A 21,706-nucleotide genomic window follows, 5' to 3' on the forward strand; every position below is an offset into this window, starting at 1 on the left:
GACTTACCTATCAAAAACAGCTGTTTAAATTTTGTGTATGCAGTCTGGATATCTGCAGAGATGGAAGGCTGCTTGGACAAGTCATCAGTCTTCAGGAGTTCGTAGGGAGGTTTGCTAATTGTCTTATAGATTCTAAATCAAATCATCAAGAGATTAAAGCGTTCTGCTTCACAAGTCAAATAATGCACAACTATTATGACTGAAGACAGGTAATAGGCATGGTTTGGGAAACAGCTGTAAAATGAAAAGATATACACCCTGGAAAGCGAATGTCCTCCATGAATTTTTACATACTGGCTGGAAGGTTGCCTACAAGTTTATGACAAGTTTTTGCTGCTTTGTTACACAAGAAAATGGTATCTGTGCATATCTGTGCAGTTATAAATATTACAAGCATTACTTGATTTTTATTACTGCTTCTTTAGTATTGTCTTCACTAGACACACCAAAATTACTTTACAAATTTAGAGATAAATCCAGAAAGAGGAAATGGATAGAAAAATCCAAACCTCCCCACAGACACTTAAATTTTTTCTTGACTTTTACCAACCAAATTATATTCTGATACCTCACTGCCAGGTCTGCTAATGAAACACAAGTGAGAAAGAGAAACAGTTGTGACTCAAACAAGACAGTATACCTACCTTGTACTTCCCTACATATCTGCTAATTTTTCCCTAGGAGGAGAGGAAAAAATACCAGGCCAGATGAAGCTTTGGTTTGGACCCAGAACATCCTTCTCATTCAGGCTCCAGAGGTCTGATGAACATCAGCTTAGTAAATACCTCTGTTGTCATGCTGGCTTTTTATTGTCAAGATTTAGGAAAAGCTGCTCTAGCTCATACTTCAGAAGTGAAGCCTTGCAGGCATGTGCCCAGACAGGACAGAATACTTTGTTTCCTCTATGTGGTAGCACAGAAGCCTGCTTTCAGCGAGAACTACAGGAGTCTGCATCAGAAATGCAGGTTACTAGACCTCCTGGAAGCTGCATCAGATAAGAGAACTGAGGGAAAGCAACCATTTGTCAATTACGATACTTCTTCCAAACTGAAGTAAACAATTTATGCTAGAAGATCTGGCTCTAAACAACTTTTACAATAAAAGCAGCTGTTAATTGTAAATATCTGTAGTGTACTTGAGTTCAGACAACTATTACAATGCCATGTTAACACACACTTTGGACAATCTGTAGATATATTTTTAAATATTAGTGGTTAACCACCAGAGCTCCCCAATACTGCCCCAAGTCCAGACAGCCACAGACAAGAGATCAAAATACCATTTGATACTTTATTACAGCTTACTGCTAGTTTTAGTCACTTTCACACTATGAAACAGCATTACAAAGACCTGTAAGTCATGTAAACTTCTCCATTTCAGAGGAGAAATATTAGAGATCTGCAGGACAGATCAAAAGCCTTTCCCATGCATGTATAATTAATTTTAAAAACAAAAGAGGTTTTAAGAGTCTTATCAAGTTATTTTCTGTTAGTTCTGTGTGATTAACAGGTTCTCCATCTATAAGGAGAAAGGAGCTAGCAGTGAAGCAGTACAAACAGTAGATACTAGCCTGATTTAATAGCTTGCTGCTAAGATAGAAGCTCTCTCCACGACACCCAACAGGTTAAAAGAAGCCAGAAAAAAAGACCAAGTCTTTTTGTCGTAAAGCACAGCTGCATGGCTGAAAGTTCTTGCCCTTAAACTTTGACTTTTTCACACTGCTGAGCTAATTCAGGTCACTAACTCAGCTGAAGCAAAGTGCCATCTGCCATCGCATCTGAAAGTAGCAGTAGTGAACTGCTAGATTGCCTCAGTCATTTTATGTCACTTTATCTAAAGCTATTTAAGAACACAAATCTAGTCCTGAGAAGGCAATAGAGTTCAGAGGGATTTAAAACTGTTTGCAAATTCACGTTTGGAGATGGGAGCCTAGACTTCACTTACTTGCAAACAAAATTGAGCCCATCAGCTAATGATACTTGAACTGTACTTAACCTACTGGCTTTGGTGCTGCTTTACCTAATAACGAGCCACAATTTGTACAGATTCATCTGATATATATATATACACATATTTCCAGAAATAAGCCTTCAGTGATGTCACAGTTCTGCACAATTGACCAATGCTGTTAGGCCAAGGGCTTAAACCCATTCCTACTACTGTAAAATACTTTTAGATCTAGATCTTGTTTCCTGATGCGTGCAAGCTTAAAGATACAGAATATATGGAAAAAGAGAAGCAAGGTTCATACCAAGCAAAGTGTTGTGGACAGAATAGCTATTACTGACCCATCCAAGAAGGCTTTTTGTGTTTGTGAAGTGCTGTCATCCTGTTCTTTGGGAAATGCAGACATTTTGAGAAGAGCAGCACCATTATGGCAAGACCAACACCAAATCTGCAGAAAGACATTCACCAGGTGATAAAAATTTGTAAACTGTCCCATACAAAGCTTAAGTCACTGAGTGATTACAAGAAATTTCTCTATGCTGTGCTTTATTGTATTTTTGGTGCATTCAACAAACCCATCAGTGGAAGCAAGCTTCTACACCTGCACCAAAAATACATGCCTCAGTACACTGTGTTATCACTTGCAAGTTTTAAGTTCAGCTTTATACAGGGAAATGTGCTGATATCATCTGACATTTTATATTACTTTCTCAACTGTGCTCATAGCTAAAAAAATTCATCAAAATGTCTATGGCCAAATTATGTTGGAAGATATGCCACAACAAGATGGCTCTTGTAATTAACTCATATTAGCCACCAGTTTCTCCACACAGATATAATAGTGTTTTTCTTATAGTTCAGCCTTGAGAGAACTCACAATAGATACTGTCGTACCTTTCATGTGAGCTACACATAAAGGCTCATCCAGGCATATGAAGTAAGATATTAAACAAGAACTCCACAACTAAATCAGATTGCATAGTTACAGGTATTCCTTGTATCAAGTCAGTCCTCAAAGCTTATTTCCTTTATGTGTAATTTCATGACTCACACCTACTGCTTGAAGCTCTGAAGTAGATCTTTAAACTTGCTTTGAAACTGGGAGTCAGAATCATTTTCATCAGGAATATTACACAAGGCAAATCAGGAAGTCAGAGTTCTGCTACCAATTTACAGTAGCTAATGGGTGCAGAAACCTCACAATCATCAAGAGTGGAAAAAAGTTACTATATAGCCCTTTCACTGCCATCTCAAACTGATTTAATATGGTCAAGCTATTCTGACAGTAGCTCCCCAAAAAGAATTTGGAAGTAATTAGGAGATTTCTACAAGGGCTCTGGAACAATTCAAGATGCAATTAAAAAAAGTACATCACTCCTGTTTCTGTGTAACAGCCACTGTAATTTGTCTGGTTGATTACCTGAGGAAAAAGTGAACCAAAGCATTTTGAACTTCACTATCTGAAAGGAGAAACTGGGCAGCACAGTACAGCACTGTCTTCTCCACAGACTTATTAAGAGCATGAAGTGAATATGGTTTTCCTTGGCAAACTTGATGGACATGCAGCAACTTAGGTAAGACCTCATAAGTGAGGTTAGATTGCTCAAATTTACTCTGTGTTACTTAAACTCTGGTATGAGGTAGGAAGCCAAAGCCAGCTTGCTACAGGGTGCAAAACAGTATATTTAACTTCGTTTTCTGTTGAGACTGGTAGAACTTGTTTTTCAGCTAGGATACTCGGTTTTGTAAAAATGCTGCCTCATCACAATCATACTACTTACCAGTACCCAAGCTAGGCAACCAAAGGTATTCAACTATATCTGCACATTTATGGTCTTCACTTGAATATCCAAATAGCATTTCAAGCCCTACATCCTGCCCCAGGTAGATGCCAGTCAGTACTCAGTCTCATGAAAAACAGGCTGGTGGATACACAGACTACTAATATATGAAGACTACAGGACGTGAGACTTCTAAGTAAATGGGTGCTGTGAACCCCCATTTTGCTTTACACTGCTTAAGGGGAATACAGAATACTTCGAGCACCTCTCCTTCCAGCATCTACTTCTCCTTCTACAGATGACTAGGTATAAGGGCAAGCTGTTAAAAACAACTTCTAAAAATAATACGCAGTAACATCTGAAATGCTTGTTGAAGTTATGCCTTCTCAATAAGATTTCTTACCCTTAGTCATGCATGTATACTTACAGGAATGCCTCTGCCTTCATACTTCAAGATACTCTCTTCAGAAACACATATGGGAACAACAAAATACAAAGGCAGCCTAAGATAACAAAAAAAAGAAGTTTATTGCACTTAAAAACTGAACAAAGAACAATGTTCAAGCTCTTTTAATGATAGTGAGTGTTCTAGCCCATGATAATTACATATTCACTCTTACAATAATCCTTCCTACGAGATAATTATGTTATCCTCAACCTTCCCTTTATTTTCAGCTGGATAAGGTATTTTCTTCCAATCTTGAGCTTTTCATTATTTTCACTGCAACATTTCCCTGCCTTTCCAAGGCTGCAATTAAGTCCTACATTTAATTGTAACATCTAAGACTGATTGTAAGGACTGCCTTGGTTCTCTCACTCTTTGTTCTTTCAAAATATACCCTTGTACTATTAGATAGCTAGTTCTGTTTCCATGCCTTGTAAGCAGTTTGCATCACAATCCGAGGATGTCACTTAATATATCATGAATTTCCAGTATCAGCCAACGCTATGTTCAAGGCCCACAGAAGCAACAACGGTAACTAATTAACCTCAGCTTGGGTCTCTCAAGAGAGAGTTCTAGAATAAATAGTTAAGACTTCTCTAAAAATTGGTGTTTGCTTCCAAGGTCTGTAAACCTTTCAGGATTTCCCTATTGAACAACAGTAGCACACAAAGCCTTGCATACATCCTAAAGGGTTCACCAATAGGTACTACTTGGCTAAACTGATAGAAGTATACATTTCTAACCTTCCACTAAAGGCAATGCAACTTACCTTCCATCAGAACATTTTGCAGAAATACTTTAAACCAGTTACTCTTTCCCCATCCAACCCCCTAACCAAAACAACAGAAAATATCAAGTGCATGTAACTTGAAATTTTACGAGTAAAGGTACAGGACTGAGAAAATGTCGTCCTAACGAATAAGTAGGACAAAAGTGCAGGTACCAGACCTGCATATTTTGTATTCCATTTTAACATGGTACTCTCCGCCCGTAGAGCTATTCAAAGCTGACCAAGGTCCTGAGTAGCCTGACCTAATGTTAAAGTTAACCCTGCTTGAGTAGGGGTTCTGTAAGATGACCTCCCAAATCAAAGTATCCCATAAATCAAAATGGAAAACAGATCCTAAAAAAAATCCTAAACTGTGTAATGCTCAGCATCAAAGGTAGCAGTGATTTTTGCAAATCTTAATGAAATGTATATCCAAAGTTCACTATTAGCCAGGGCAAGCTTACTTTTCAGAGACTCTGTAGCGTTCATTGGTAGTCACTGCTTTGTATTTCACATTTCCTTTGGTCCGCTCCAACTCATCACGCCAGTCCTCAAGAGTATCAAACATCACAGTTTGGTTTCTGCCATCTGTCAGACATCAATAATGTTAACTTGGGAGACTATCATGAATTCTAACATGAAAGCATTCCTAAATCAAGTAGTTAGTTTTCATTAAGGTAAGCAAGCAAAACCTCTTGTGTACAGAAAGCCTTGAGTCCAAGATAAAATGCCTTTGTACAACACACTGCTTCTGTCTGATCTTTAACAAATCATCTGTCAAATACTGCTCTAACTCATAACTTCAGGAATAGTTCCTCTTATAGAAACTAAGCAGTTCTTATGGAACTTCCATACAGTTGAGGCTGTCCTCACATCCAGCCTAAACCCCAGGATGCTGTGCAGCAAATACTATTGTATACTAGTGCAGCTGACTGGCATCTGACAATATAGACTTACATGTAGAATTAACAGTCATACCAAAAGCCTTTCTGCAATTCAGATATTGCATTTCATTTAAAACTCATTCTTTCATCATGGATAAGAGTTTTGCACTGACTAGAACATTTCAGATACTTGATAAACGCAGAAAATTGATTACATCAATTCAGTCTTAATCAGTTCAGCTGAGAACTTTTCCTGTATTTCTATCTAGCTGCCTCAGCAACAGTTACAAGAGCAGGTTGATTTAGCCTCAGATCCTGTATAATAACCATATAATTTATGGAGTAAGACCAATTGTTTTAGACACCTATCATACTTAAGTATCCTGCAACATCAGCTAACAGTGAAATACCAAACAGAGCTAGAATTTCCACAGAAGATTCAATAGCAAGTTGAAACTCTCCACTGTAAGAAGATAAGGTAGATGAAATATTTACAGCTGGAAACAGAATATTATTGATGAGCTCTAAGGGATAAGTTAAGATTTTGAAAGTATCAGACCATAAAAGGCAGAAAACCCAGTTTCCTAAGTCTACATGGTCTGTCCTGTAACAACTTCAATAATAAATAGCTAGGTCTCATTCTTTATGAAGACAGTTATTACAATATGAAAAAATACTGCCACAACACTTCCAAGTTCCTATAAAGATTAAGCTTCTCCCACATTTGCTTAGTCTCTACCTGGAAAAGCTTACAGGCTTTCTGATGTTTGTAGTTCAAACTGAACACCAGTTACAGATGAAGCCTGCAGAAAGTACCTGAGCCAGCAATATGCCCTTGCAGCAAAGGTGGCCAGTGTATTCTTGGGCTGCATTAGGAAAACCATTGCCTACAGATTGAATGAGGTGATTGTTATTCTCAGCTCAGCACTGGTGAGGCCATACCTGGCATGCTGTGTACTGGGGAGTCCAGCACTGGACAAGAAAGGCATGGGCCTGCTGGACCAAGTCCAGTGAAGGCCCATTAAGATCATTAAAGGGCTCTAAGCCCTCACCTGATATGAAGAGAGACTGAGAGCTGGGATCATTCAGCCTGAAGAAAAGGCTCAGCGGGGCACAGGGCAGCAAGAAAGCTTTACAGCGTGTATAAACACCTGCCTGGGGGCAGAAGCAGGGGAGGGGAGTAAAGATGGATCTAGACTCAGTGGCATCCAGTGACATGACAAAAGGCAGTGTGCACAAGATAAAACTACAGAAAATCCCATTTAAACATAATAATAAGCTTTTTCACTATGAGGACAGTCAAGTAATGAAACAGGCTGTTCAAAAAGGTTTCAGAGTTTCAATCCCTGGAGATATTCGAAACCTAACTGGACGTGACCCTGGTAAGCTTGCTGTAGTTAAACCTACTCTGAACATGGGGAGATGGACAGGAACGCAACTAAATGATCTCCAGAGGTTTCTTCTAACCTCGATGATTCTGTAATTCCAAGACATTTTGGTAAGTGTCCGACTAATACCTTGGGTACCTGAAAACTTCCTCTGTGAAAGGAACAGGTGTTCCTGGTGTATTAAGAATCAGGTTCCTAATTCAAAACAGTGCTATTACTTCAGCTGAAGTTTGAAATGCTAGAAAGTGCACTGACAACTTTTTATCTTGAATTTTGGAGCTTACTATAATATTCAGCCAAGCTTGATCAAGTGGGAAGATTATGTAATAAGTTAGCTATAAGAGGAAGTCAGATGTCCACTGGAATGTTGCTATGCAAACCTATGCTTTTTTTGCAGTTGCCTGGGAGAAGCAGATTGCTTGCAAATAAGAGTAGAAAGGGAAATAGTTTGTCAGATGCCACTGAAAATGTAATAATTTAAGAATTAAGAGCAGGAAGTTTGGTTCACTGCAATTGTACAGAAAAAAACACATTGATAAAATAAGCAAAATATTTTCTAGATGAGAGCACTCTAGTCAAACACATGAAAAGCATTTGCATATATTGATCTCACTAAGTTTTCAATCCAGTGATTCTACTCTTGCTTGGAAAACTTCTGTGCAACTGCATTGAGGGACACAGAAACCAGGAGTACACAATCTAGCAAGAAGTTTTTAGCAACAAGTCTAACAATGCATCACAAGCTAAAAACAAATCTTCTGATGCTATCTGCCAGCAGGACAGAGTCACAAGCCGAGCATGAACTCGGCTACTAAGTGTCCCAGACTTTTTAAGGAACTAATAGTATGCAACAAATAGAACTGAAAACCAGAAAAACATTTACCTGTGTTATTTGGGGCAGCTGATGCATAAGAGAACAGAAACAAGCGTTTAAGCAGCTTAGGAGTCTGGCTATGATGAACTATACCACTGACGATCTAGGAAAGAACCAAAAATTAACACCCAAACACAGACTTAGACTGTCAGTGTAAAAACCATGACTTTTTTTTACCCCTCTCTCCCAGATTTTATACAAAACTGTTCAATGGGTTCTATCCCCAACAGTTGAAAACTAACTTTTAGAAAGCCTTCTCTGTTGTCTGCAAGACACTATACCTACTTGGCTTAACAAAAAGTATTATATCTGTTAAACTTCCAGAATGACTCTTATTACTTAAATAAAGGTAGTGGGCTCCTAGTTTGGAGTTCAGATGAACTTGTCAAAAGATCCCAAGTTATCAGGAAAATAACTGCTTTCATATGAAAAAGACTGAAGTCTAAAATGTAATAAAATTGTAAAGCTGTTCTGTTTGTGATACAAGTTTGCACGAGCTAAAGCTAATTTCATGTAGGACTCTCAAGCTCCAGTTTTCTTCAAAGAGCCAGTGCATCCGATCTTTTTAACTGCTATATATAATGATGTTTAATGAGTAAGACTAGCTAGAAATCCAATTCTTACTTTCTCTCTCAATTGAGAATGATCAGAAAACATTTCAAGTTTAAGGGATCTCTCAGGGCGAACTTCATCCTTCCCTCATCCCCACAATTAAACACCCAACACTAAGCTTAAAAAAGGAAAAACAAATTAAGTTACTATACTTACTCTTTTCACTTCCTCTTCTTTTGTGTATCTCAGGCAGAAATGAAATACTCTAAGGTCCTTACAGTAGATAATTAGCTTCTCTGGGTATTTTCTCAGTTGTCCAGTTAGAAGTTTCTTTTTCTCATCATAAACTGCAAAATTAAAAAGTCTAAGTAAGTATCAACAAGAACTTTGCCATCAGTTGATAAAGCTATCCCTGCCTGGCTTTTCAAAATTCTCAAAAAATTAATTCAAGCCTAAGTTGTAGCAAGTCAAAAAAAGGATCCTAAAACAGACTAGCAAGCTCTGTGCTAATACACTCAACTCTCTTTTTTAAAACCCACTCAGACTACTTCCTGCAAGGTAGAAACCAAACTTGCAGCAAGCCAGCTGGTCAGTAATTATTTCTGTTCACATTCTGACTGCATAGTAAGTTCAAAGTTTTGAGATGCATAAAGAACATAACTTAGTAGTTTTGCCTGAGGGAAAGTCCCCAAACAACTGGGATCATTCTAAGTTCCTAAAAAAAACATTTTTTTTTTTAACTGCCACAGATCCCCCAAGAGCAACTTGAAGCACTGCCAGGCAGGCCATTGTATATGGAACTAAATAGTGGTTCATAACCAGGCTCCACTAGTCTCACCCTAGTCCACTCCATCATGAATACACACCACCATTCATAAATACTCAATACTCTAACACTAGTCCAAAGTCAGGTTTCTCAATAAAACCTTCCCACTACTTACAAATTAACAGCCCCATTCTCATTTACCATTTTTAGCAATACAGGCATACCTGTAAGCCCTGCTGTAAAAGACTCATTGAATTAGTTGTAAATTAAAGCCTCATTTTCTATCTCCTTTGATATTTTGAAGACATCATGAATCCCACAAAACAAAGTTCCCTTAGACAAAAAAAAAGTATTGTTTGGGAATTTGGTACTTGTACTGCTCTGCAGTGCTATTGCTCAAGTGAAGTGACTACATTCATATTTATAGAAACAGTTAATACACTGGAAGATCCTTGTGCATCAATCTTAATGAGAGACTTTTCACAGTACACTCTTCTCTGCTTTGAATCATGGCATTTTGACAGAATGGTTTCATCTGTACCAACAATTAATCAAAATGTAACTTTGACAAGCTTGAAGGATAAGACATCTATCAGAATCCAGTCTTATCTGTCATTTCATCATTAAATATAACTGCAGCTGTTTTTCCCAGACTACCCAATCCCAGTTTCCAAAGTGACAAGTCTCAGTTTTCTAAAAAGGATGTACATGTACACATAAAGAGCACCAACACTACGAGAAACTTGAAAGTGTAAGGCATATTAAACAAAGAGGAGAAAGCTGACCTACCTCCATAGATTTGATCTACACATTGCAGGGTTATGTCATTTTCTCCTACGATCTTATTCTTAAATTGTGGCTCCTAGGACATGAAAAAATTCTTATAAGTCTCACTACTAAGCAGTAGCACCTTCTCAAGTAAAGGATGTATTCAGTACCTATTTTAATATCAGCATTACTTCTTATTCTTATAAACTGTGTAAGGCAGAACACTGAAGAACAGTTCTTAAAAATAGATGCACGTTACACAGGCATAGTTTACAAACTGTAGATCCAGCTTTACTTAAGTCTCAGCCATGCCTGAAATGTAGATAGAGTTTTTATTTTTAAAATAGCTTCAAAGCATGCATTTCTATTGAGAGTCACTTTTAAAACTAGAATTATTACAGTAAACAGGAAATACAGTAACTTTATGTAATCCAAGCCCTTTTATGACAAGTTTCCTTGCTATGGGAACCTCGCAGGAAATAGAATGTCTCTTAAAAGAGCAAGTATCCCAAGAATATTCCAATGTAACAGTCAGATTTATCACTGGGTAAAATGAAGACACATACAACCCAATTCTCTTATCTGTTTTGCCAAACTTGAAGTGATTTGGGGGTCCCTTCACTTTTATCATTCCATGAGCTCAGAGTTAAAAATTACATTTGAATGATGCCACAATTAAACATCCTTACGTTAAATATTATTACCAGAAGGCTGATGTACACTACATCAGCAAACTACATTTTACACAAAGACAGATGTGAAGTTATTTCCAGGTCTGCACTACTCTGAATCAGGTGGCCAATACTGAACTTTTGTTAAGAGAGATATAGTTGACTTGGTCTATTATAAACCCAAGACTTAAAGTTCGTGAGGGAACAGAAATCAGCATGGTCACCACCAACTTTAGCACAAAACTCACGTGATCTTTGGAAAGGGCTCTGCAGCTTTGTCCCAATTAATTCCAGAAGGTCCAAAAATCCCTATTTGGCTGCAAAAGCCTTACTTCAACATTTAAACTCCCTGAAATTTTGTCCCAAGAAACTTGCAACAATCAATGTGTGTCAAATCATATTCTTATTCTTCTTCACTGTCATGATCTCCTTGCACTCAAGAGCCATATACTAGGCTCTCCTTCACTTTTATCACCTAAATGGACCAGACTGTTTCAGATGCTTAAGCACATCAAAAAAGGAGCAGCATTACAATTTGTGTTTGACAGCTCAATTTGAGTACCTAAACCAAAGGAAAAAAGATTCAACTCATTTCTAAGATTTGGGGTATTTTTAGCTTTTTTATTGTTCACCAGCTCAATAGCACCAGGTTTTTAAATCTCTGCTGTCAACACCTGACTTTGAATGGAATAATTCTTTACTGAGCCACACAATTATCTAGAGCATTTCCACTGAACATCAGTCTTGTGCAGCCCTGAAATGATTCTGCAGATGTAGCCCAAAATCAAGTCAGACAGATGTTATACAACATTAGAAGTATGTTTCACCTTCACACTTTTGCAATTGCTACTAGATAAGCAGTCAGAATTCAGGCTTAAACTGTTGATTTAATTTTCAAAACAACAAATTATTTTTACTTAAGCTTCACAAAATTACCACTTCACAAGGTATAAATTTATAAACTATGTCTAATGTAAGAGTCCACATACAGGCTTGTGCCATTTTTACTCATAGTTGTTAGAGCTTCAGGAAGGATCTGAATAGACTAAGCAGATGCAGACTGATTAAAATTAGTCTGCAGCCATTAAAACTTTTTATAAATCTATATTCATTCTGTATCCTTATATAAGGGAAAGATATGATTGTTTTGTCGGAGACACTATATGTCTTTAGACCCTGTTTGGTCATAATTAGAAGACTTGTCTTCCTACATTATCATCTGAAGTGGAGTCATCAAGGAAAGCAATCTTGAAGTTTGTGCATACAAGTTTCCCATAGGTGCCACGATTTGACCCATCTTCTTGTATATACTTGTATACTGTGTTTGCCTCACAAAGCAGCAGTTCACCTGTATGAAAGAAACACTGACTTGCGGCATAACTGACAATTATAATTGAATTTATTTAACTCAAACTCAGCATTGACTTCCTGACAGCTTCTCATAAGTGTATGCCTGAAGATATTTCATCACTGTTACACAAAAAGACTAAGAGGCAGCTCCTGGAATCAGTACATTGAGAGACTTCCAGGTTATTAACATTACTCAAGATGGACTGAACATTGTTCAGTTGCAACGTTTACGAGTTTTGTAACCAGAGGTATCTGTGTCATTGCCTACTCTAAGTATAGGAGTACAATGCATGGAGTTGCAAAGAGCAGCCATACGAGTGTGTTAAAAAAACCACAACAAAACCCACTGAAAAGTAGTTAATGCAGTCAATAAACAAGTTGAAAACTGTTCCAATTTTTTCTTATTGCTAAACTCTAAGAATGCGGAAACATTCAAGTTGATTATTACAAGTTCATCATAATTAATTTCTCATAGCTTTGACTGAAGATGTTGCTTATTTTACAGGTCCCAGGGCTATTTTAAAGTTCTCAAACACAAGTTTGCATAAATAATGGTCACTGAAGTTGTCATCTTAAAATTAGCAGGAACTGAACTTCAAGTTAAGAAAGTAAAAACAGGTTTTAACAGGTATCATCAGCCAGACGCTTGGTCTTTCCTATAAAGTGCAGAAACCCCAACAGAACAATACTAGTTTATTCTAAGCTTTTACTTGTATTTTATCTTAGTAATGTCATCTTTCCTGTTCTTGGAAAACATCTTTTAAAAGGAAAGAATTGTATAAAAGTAAATTTTAACAGTGAATGAGGCATCAAAAGGCCTAAGCAACTCACAGTAGAAGCAGAGCAACCAAAATGTAAGTTCCCACACAAACAAAAACCCACCCAACTTTAAGAAACAGAGCAAAATGAAGTATAGACAGTTGTCCACATTCAGCTTACCTGAAGATACTGTACTCTATAAAAATTGAAAGTTTTATAATTTTTTTCAACAACCCATGCCGATACAGGTATTTAAAGCATTTCAACCTGTGTGGGTCGTTACAATAAAACCTCTATTTTACTACTCAGGACACTGATGTCACATGTGTGTTTGCTGCAGACATGGGAGTATTTAAATATTGTTTACATTATTTTTTGTTATTTAATTCTAATGATACAAGATACAGCAGTTACCTGGTAATAGGTGAGGACTCATCTCCTTTTCTACGGGTTCCTTTATGTGTATTTCCTAAAGGGAGAGAGAGTAATTATCACTCTGCAAAGATCATTCTTTCAACACACACTGTAAACACCAGCACTATCCATCTTAAATTCCTCACATTCTAGCAAATAGGCAAATTAAAATTAAGGAAAAAGCTTCCTAAATTAAGGAGAGTAAGTTTGAAATGTGCTCCTTCCACTAAAGGTCAGTGGTCTACTAGCTAAATAATTAAGTCAGTGGCTTGACACCTACAGTGTCAGTTACATACAGTTGTAAACACAAAAAAGGAAATGCATTATTTGTATAAGTGACAGAAATAAAGCATTAGCAATACTTTTTAAGTTCTCTCAGTTACATGTAAATGGGTAAGCAAAACTAAGTATTACAGCACCATCTCCCAGAGTTCATTCATAAGCTTTTCCACACATGACTTAAATTTGTTTCTAATGCACCCTTCACAGAAGCTTTTCAAGCTTCATCCTTCACTATCTGTTTCTGATTTTCTTACATGTATTATTGCAATCAAATTACAGAAGTTACTTAAGCAGTATTACCAAGATTATAGGGAAAGGGATTTCAGAATCTCAGAACCAAGAGGTAAAAGCAGTCACAGAATACCTTTTAGTTTGGAACCAAATTGCACAAACCAAATCTATAAAATTCTCAATATCACTTGTTCTAGCCTTGAGGCACTGATAGTTGGGCTCAAATCTCCAGCTGAAAGACTGTTAAACTAGAGGACATGCTACACCCTTCCTGCTCAGCCAATTCAGAACTTCCTCCTCCAAGTCCGAATCACTTCACATGCATTGGAGTCTTTCTGGAAAACTATTAGTTAACTGGAAACCCCCCCGGGGCCACAGCAGTAAGCAAGCTAATTTTAGTTTGTTACCAGCATCCAGAGTCAGATATTGCAAATCAAGGCAAGTAATCAAAAGGAGACGTAAGCAATAACAGTTTTGCTGGATGATACAGAGAGAAACAAAAGCCCTCAAGAGTGCAAAAATAATCTCCCATTGCTGTTCATATAAACATTTGCTCTCAACACTCAGAAGACCCAAAACAAAATTTGAAGGCTGCACAGAAAAAGTAAAACCACCAGGAAACCATGTCATGAGAACAGCAGAGATGTTCAAGACAGGTTGAAGAGGCAAAGGTTATAAAATGAAAGTGGTCATGGTGTAAAGAAAGAAATCTGTAACGACAGCTGACAGCTAATGCAGAAAACAAACCACAATTTGCTGCCTTTGACTTCTAAGTCTGGATGTTGTACAAGTAAATTTTAAATTAAAGTTCACGCTTGTCAGCTAAATAAGTTACTATGCAAACATGGCTCAAACTGAACACTGCTGCATTCAGAGAAGAAATACATACACATTTTCCCAATGCTGTCTTCACCACTGGTAGCTCTAAGCTAAACTTTGGCTTTATTAGTGCCTTTATAGCTATGCCTTCTATCACTATTTGTGTGCAACTAAATGCAACACTGTTTGCTCACAGACTACATGCCAACAATCATTGCTACAGAACAGTAAAGCAGTATACTAACTAGTTGTTTTCCCAAAAACTTTTACTTTGGGAGATATCTAAGGTATGCAGTAACTACTGTTTGTGCATACGCACTGCCTGAATGTTCATACTTACTGCTGTGAGTACCAGTTTAAGCTAGTGTTGGCAGATAAGACCTGAGGAAAAAAACCAAGAAAACCAACCAAAAAAACCCCAACAAAACAAAACCCCACCAAAAAACCACCCCCCAAAAAACCAAAACACAAAAACCCTGGACCCCAAAGAAGTTCTTTGAGCTTACTTCCATTTGTTAAAATGCAATGAAGCTTTTGTAACAGGTGTATAGAGGCAAATAATTGTGAACACATGGTTTGGGTTTTGGTTACAAGTTAAATTGGTTATCTCCTGAAAGGAATTAGAATTTTAATTAAATAGCATCAGAGCAGAACAGAGACCTCAGTCAAACACTGAGACCAGCTTGTAAAGTCCATTTTCACTCTTTGCTGACAAAAACCCACAGACACTGAAGTGCTTACTATAGGTAGAATTCCTACAATATACAACTTCCAAGAGCTGAGCCTCCAGAAGAATTCTATTTGAAAGTGATTTATATTCCTGTAATAAAATCATAAGTATTCTAAAGACAGTTTTCATTCATATGCACTAGAGATAACTAGAATGTAAGCCATGAACATTGTTGAAGAATATTAAATATAAAATATTTAATATATTAAATATTAAAATATATTAAATTCTGCAAATGTCACATTTTGTGTTGTTCTTTTAAGACAGAAGGCAAAGGTCTTTATGAAAAGTTAACTCACCAGAAGTCAGTGCAAGTTGTGTAGGAACTCAAAAGTTTAGCTAATATCTTTAGTCTGTTTCAACTTTATTTTTCTAGTGGATTTCAGTTTTGGGGCAACACACGATCTTCAGAGCCTGCTGACACTGAAGTGCATGCGCCTCAACATTCCTTTAATCAGTCACACAGTTTGTACTCACCGACCCACTCCTTTTATTCCTGAGTTTGTCTGACTACGTGGTGAGGTAATTTGGTTCAAAAGATCAGCTGGAAAGGCCGAACTTGTGCTACATTTGGCTTTGTTGTTACTGCCTATTGTTAGTGGAATTGGCTCATCAACAGGTCAGATGAGCACAGAAACAAGCTACTAAATCCACTCAGACCTCAGGAAACTTCATCCTCTGACCATTTGTTAAAGTTAAGCATGCAAGCACTTTCCATATATGACCACTGAAAGCCATGCACGCCTCTAGATAGATACTTCTTCATCCATAGCTTCTGGGTTCCAAATACCCCAAGCAGCATTTTGGCACTTCTTACTCAAGATACAACTCAGGAAACCTTACTACCAGCAAGAGCTAAAAGGAGATACCCATAGGACACCATGCAAATGAGGAAAATTAACTTTGGATTGCCTCAGAAATTATAGAAACAAAGACCTCAACTTTGCTGAAGGCCTTAGAAACTTCTTACTCAGAGATGCTTCCCACCTGTGTGCTTACTTTGCACTACTTTCCTTTTTCCATGTTATCACACAGTGGTATGCAACACGGCAACACCCCAAAATTATCAATTATAACAGTACAGAGTACCAAACCATACCAAAACTGCAGGCTGACATGTCACACCATACTAACTTACAATGCATCACCCCTCTTGTTAGTTCAAACTGACTTCAGTTGATAGCGCCATGAAACCATGAAGTGCCAGGGAAAGGAGACACCATGCTCCTTGCAGATTTTCTGCCTCAGTAGAGGAGAGATAACACAATAGAGAAACTGTTTTTCTTAAGGAAAGGCTGATCTCCTCTTCTTGCTTTTTACCCGAGTATAGGAAACAACTGCAGTTTGCAATACCCAGGGACTACATTCAGCTCTCCCCAAAACATGTATTTTAAGGGGCTAAAATATATTTCCCAAATCTGTCTGGGGAGACACCTCTTTCCCAAGCATTGAAGCACAAGAGCCACCACATGTGAGGCAATGTTGAATTAAGGCAGAAAGATCAAGTAGCAATTATGCTATATTAACAGGGTCCTAACTAAGAGTCAGGGCAGAAGAGGGATCCCAAATGATTCCTGCTCTTTCTCCTAGAGCCTTGCCACAATTGAGAGCAATTCACTGCCTCCTACTCCACAGGGCGGTAAACAACTGTAGACAGAAAGTAAGTAAAAAGCTAAAAACATTCCCTGTGTGCTAGCATCCACATTACTCCAATCTTATCAGAGAAACTGTTTGGGGTTTTTTAATCACTATTCCAAAATATGTAGACAGGCCTATTGATACTGGACATTGCTCATCACTCTCAGCAGAGATACCATGCATAGTCTGCTGCTGCAAATTACACGCTGTAAGCTCTGAACCTACCTTACCCCATGGTAATGATTCCATTCATCCATAGCTGAATATTTGTGCTAGAGGTAATTCCAACAATAGAAAACAAGATTTTTTAATAAACATATTGGGGAAAACATTGTTTATTAGATTCAAGTAATGAAGGAACCAGTTATTACTTCCAGGGTTTCAAGAGCACTGGGTGAAACACATTCTTTCAAGGCTGACAACAAATAGTAGCACTATGAGAACACAGGATATTCTAATGTTACGTAGTTTTCCACAAGCAATCTTTCCTCAGGAAAGGTCTACATCACGGTGAGGCTTGCTGTGAACATCTTTTTTTTCTTATTTACTTATACTTCACTAAAAGATAGGCTGAGATAGCTTCCTTAACTATACATTTATCTTTATCAGTTGTAAAAGTCAAACTGTATACTGAAATATTTGCAAGTTATTTGTGGTGCTTCAACAAGTATTTCTGAGTAAAATAAATCAGACTTATGTCTAACAGTTCCAATGGAATTTCATGCAAAAAAGGAAATACCTGTGGACATGTTTAGCATATACTTTGTATTCAGACACGAACCACAACACTTACTTTGTATTTTCTGAAAGACTATTTCTTGGTCGAACTAGCCTAATCCCATGTTGTATGCCATATAATCCAGAGGAGACACTTACTACACTTTAATAACAGTGCTGAAAATAATCTCTAAATGCTTGTTTTCCTTCCTTTCATGGCTCCAATAGCCCATTAGATCATAGCGCATGTTTTCCATGTCCTTTTCATCTTTTATCCTTTCCTCCTTCCTTACATTGTCCTGTCCATCTCCTCTGACTTCAATGCCCAGCTTCCACCACGTCAGTCCAGAGTCCAGCTGTCTGCTTTGGTAACTCCTATTCCTTATGCTACCCTTCAATTCCATCACTCCAATTAAGAAGGAACATTATACTATTTTAGAAGTGACCACTACAGAACACATAATACTGTACCAAGATTTACAAGCAATGAGTATTCATAGTGGTTATGAGCTAATAGCAATGCACGACTTGAGAGACAAAGCACAAGAGGTATGCAAGTTACTGTGATAACTCAACAGCCTGAGGTACACTCCAGATTTCAGGGACAAGCAGCATGAAGCTTTAAAGTTTAAGGGCTAATACAAGACCTAATATTCTATAAGAATTAACATGAAATATTTAAGAATTCATGCACCAAAAGTAACATTAAGCTTCAAATCAAGTTTTAATGTCTACATTTTTATTCAAATTAAGATTTTTAAGGAAGATATGATCCAGCTTGTTAGTCTTGTAAATGTTTTAAGTTTTGAAATATTAGAGTTAGATAACATGAAGTAATTCCCTGGTTCCTGTTTCTATGTCTCTATAGACAAATATTCCTAGTCTATGATCAGACATGTCAAAACATTGACTTTATACCCTAGTATTCGCCCCACTTCCTGCAGGGTAGCCAAGTCTGTCCTGAGGGGAAGTGTGTCACTAACATCAACATCCTACGGTCTTGCTCTCAACAGACCATTGATTGATCTGTGGTTCCATATAGCAGAGCATAACTAGGTTATATTTAGTTGGATGTCAAAAACGCTGCTTTTCCAGACATTCTGGGATTTCACGGCGGAAATCACTTCTGCTCCTTTAATAAACTGTATTTTCTGTTCACTCCTTACTTCTATCTTGCCATATATTAACATGAACAGAGTTCCTGTTTCTTTTCGTATTCAAACAAATCCCCAAAGCAGTTTAAAGCTAACTTAATTATGTTTTTCTTAACATTACCTGGTGTGTCCCTCAGGTATCTGAGGGTGGACTAAACAAGATGAGTCTAGAACAAAATTCAGGTCTGCTTGTTGCATTTTCTTGTTGCAGGGCTCCGTTAACCTAGAAGCAGCAGCTTAAGGTCTCAGACAACTTCACAGGCAAACAAGGACAAGCCAATGAATCTGGAGGTTGCAAGCAAGGACAACTACAGCATAACACTACTATATTGCTCTGTATTGCAGAGTGGTTGCTAGAAAATCCTGTTGCAAGTCAGAAGCATAAACAGATTCAAGGCAAGGCTCCATAAGTTCAGACAAATCCACCATTAACTCAAATGCTATCTAGATGTAACCTCAAGCTCATGAAGTCTCTCTGCTAGACCCTGTCAAAAGGTGGGAAACAGCAGTTCCAGAAGCATGACATTAAACACACCTGCTGCCTACACTCTTCCCCAAGCATCTGGCAGTTATACTGTCTTGATGAAAGGAAAGTTCCCACTTGATCAAACTATGTTCCACATAAGACGGATCAAAGCATTTCCACTGTTTTATCAGTCTAGTCCTAATTTTTAAACCCAACGACATGAAAGTTAATACATACAGCAAATTTGCTTTCAGAAATGTAGAAGATACAGTTCCTTGAGAGATGCTCATTTCTGCTTATTTTAGGATATCTAATCAACTTGCTTTTTTCAGATCCCCAAATAGCCTCACAGGTTTCATCATATATCTAAAGTTGTATTTTTATTCCTCAGAAAACTCACTAAAGTCTTCAGCTTCCTGTGTAACCATCCCATTAAGGCAGTCATAGGCTGTCAAAAAGAGAGTAATACCCAATACAGCAAAGAGTTAAACTCGCTTTACTTGCTACTGCCATCAGATCTGAGTTTCACTGAGCTTTTGAAGGTCCAAAATTCTACGACAGAAGTCAAGTCTGTATTTCAAAACTCCTGCTGCAAGAGCCCATGAAAGTCTTAAATCTAAGTGCATAAAGGAGATGGTTAAAAGGAGCTTGAAGACATAAAGAATTAATGACTGTAAGCTCTAGCGCTTCAGGATATTTCATTAAGAGCTTCACCTTCTAATATTAAATACCTTCATTATTCTTCCTGCAGCCATCAGGACTGTATTTGAAGAGTTACATTACTGTAGTTATAATCAAGTTAAAGTACTCTTTGTTATGTGGTATCATCCTGTGCTACATATATTTGACTTGTACTTTTTTGCACTGGCCATTTTTTCCAGCAAGCTTTAATCATCCAGCATGCTCATTGAAATAGTGAAATGTCTTTCAGTAAGTCCAATAAGTGAAGTTCTTACCTTCACAAAATTCAGTTCCTTGAGCACACACATTTTTGTATACTTGTACAGCATGTGTTCCTAAGGTAAAAGACTGACTTCACACAAAGATATATTTGCTGACTCCAGAAATATTCGTACCTATCATTTACATTCATTTTCACTGGGAAATACAAGGAAGATAGAAAACTGTTAAAGTAAACTGATGAAACTACAAGTCACCGGGCTGAACAACATATAAAACCAGAGTTGCTACCACAAAACAAGAACATAAATTTTAAACAGCACAGCTGACTTAAGCCATAATAACTCCACATTGTTATTTCAGATTCAGTGAAAAATAAAACCAGCAGATTCTCCAATGTCCTATCAGTGTACTATATTAGTGTTATCTGTACTAATTAACAAGATAAGGAAGAAATTTTTGTCTAAGCAGCTCTCAAGAGAACTGAACAATTAAGAACTAGTTTGACATAGCTTACAAAGAACTATGGAGGCAAAAAAACCCAACTCCACAAATGGCTAGTTTTCATCAAGTTTGGTCTTCCTAGAAAACAGCTGTTTACCAGGAATAACAATGAAGGAATACTGAATAACAACACTGATCTAATACCATCTGCTAACAACATGACCTCAGTAAATTAAGTCTAATCAGACTGCCAACAAAAGTTTCAATAAATAAGTGAAAGGACAACAGGAAGAACAATGAGAGATATGCATAGCCAAGAGTTCAACATCAAGCTGTTAAGGAAAGAGACCCAGGGCTTCACATAGACAGAACTGAAAGCAATGAGCTTACAAAGAAAGAGCACACGTTGGTAGCGATGTTAAGGGACATTAAGAAAAACAGGTTCGGAAAGCCCCACCTTACAAGCTGCACAGTCACAATGAGAGCCTGACATCTGGCCACTGATTACAAAAAGCAATTCAAGTGAAGTACCAGAAAAATAGTAAGCTTAAAGTTGACCAGCCAACTACATTTTATCGGCTCTCTCCAGAAGCAACAAGCAAGATGCTTCCACCTCGTTCTCGGGGAAGCACATTCAAGGCACCAGACGCGCAATCCCCGAAACAGCACACCTAACAACCCTCGCACCAGCCCTGCCTACAGCCACATCCCCGTCCCACAGGCGCACCACCAAGCTCTTCACGACTCCCCGCGGAAAACTCCCGCTGTGAAGCCCGAGAGAGGGGCGAGGGGAACGGCAGCACGGAGTAGCCCGCGCAGCTGCCTCCCGCTCGCCTCGGCCGCGCACGGCAGCTCCCGCGGCCCCAACGAGACCCCCAGCCGGGCCCACGCCGGGGCGCGGAGGGCTCCCTGCCGCCCTGCGTGCCGGCGCTGCGGCAGCCTGACAGCTCCCCCGCC

The 21,706-nt window shown here is 38.1% G+C and overlaps 1 protein-coding gene across 1 annotated transcript; it reads right to left on the minus strand.

Moving 5' to 3' along the window:
• Window positions 1-7: 7 nt before the first annotated feature.
• Window positions 8-21,500, minus strand: LOC129200325 (myotubularin-related protein 12-like; the record flags this gene model as incomplete). Its single annotated transcript, XM_054811651.1, has 10 exons — window positions 20,362-21,500; window positions 13,369-13,423; window positions 12,057-12,193; window positions 10,196-10,268; window positions 8,857-8,987; window positions 8,098-8,191; window positions 5,407-5,530; window positions 4,156-4,231; window positions 2,289-2,395; window positions 8-132 (listed from the first exon to the last, which is right to left on the minus strand). Coding segments are annotated over exons 1-10 (976 nt in total), but the record flags the coding sequence as incomplete, so codon positions are not given.
• Between the last annotated feature and the right edge of the window lie 206 nt (window positions 21,501-21,706).

The sequence above is a fragment of the Grus americana genome, unplaced genomic scaffold, assembly GCF_028858705.1.
Source record: "Grus americana isolate bGruAme1 unplaced genomic scaffold, bGruAme1.mat H_50, whole genome shotgun sequence".
In the NCBI taxonomy this organism is placed as follows: Eukaryota; Metazoa; Chordata; class Aves; order Gruiformes; family Gruidae; genus Grus; species Grus americana.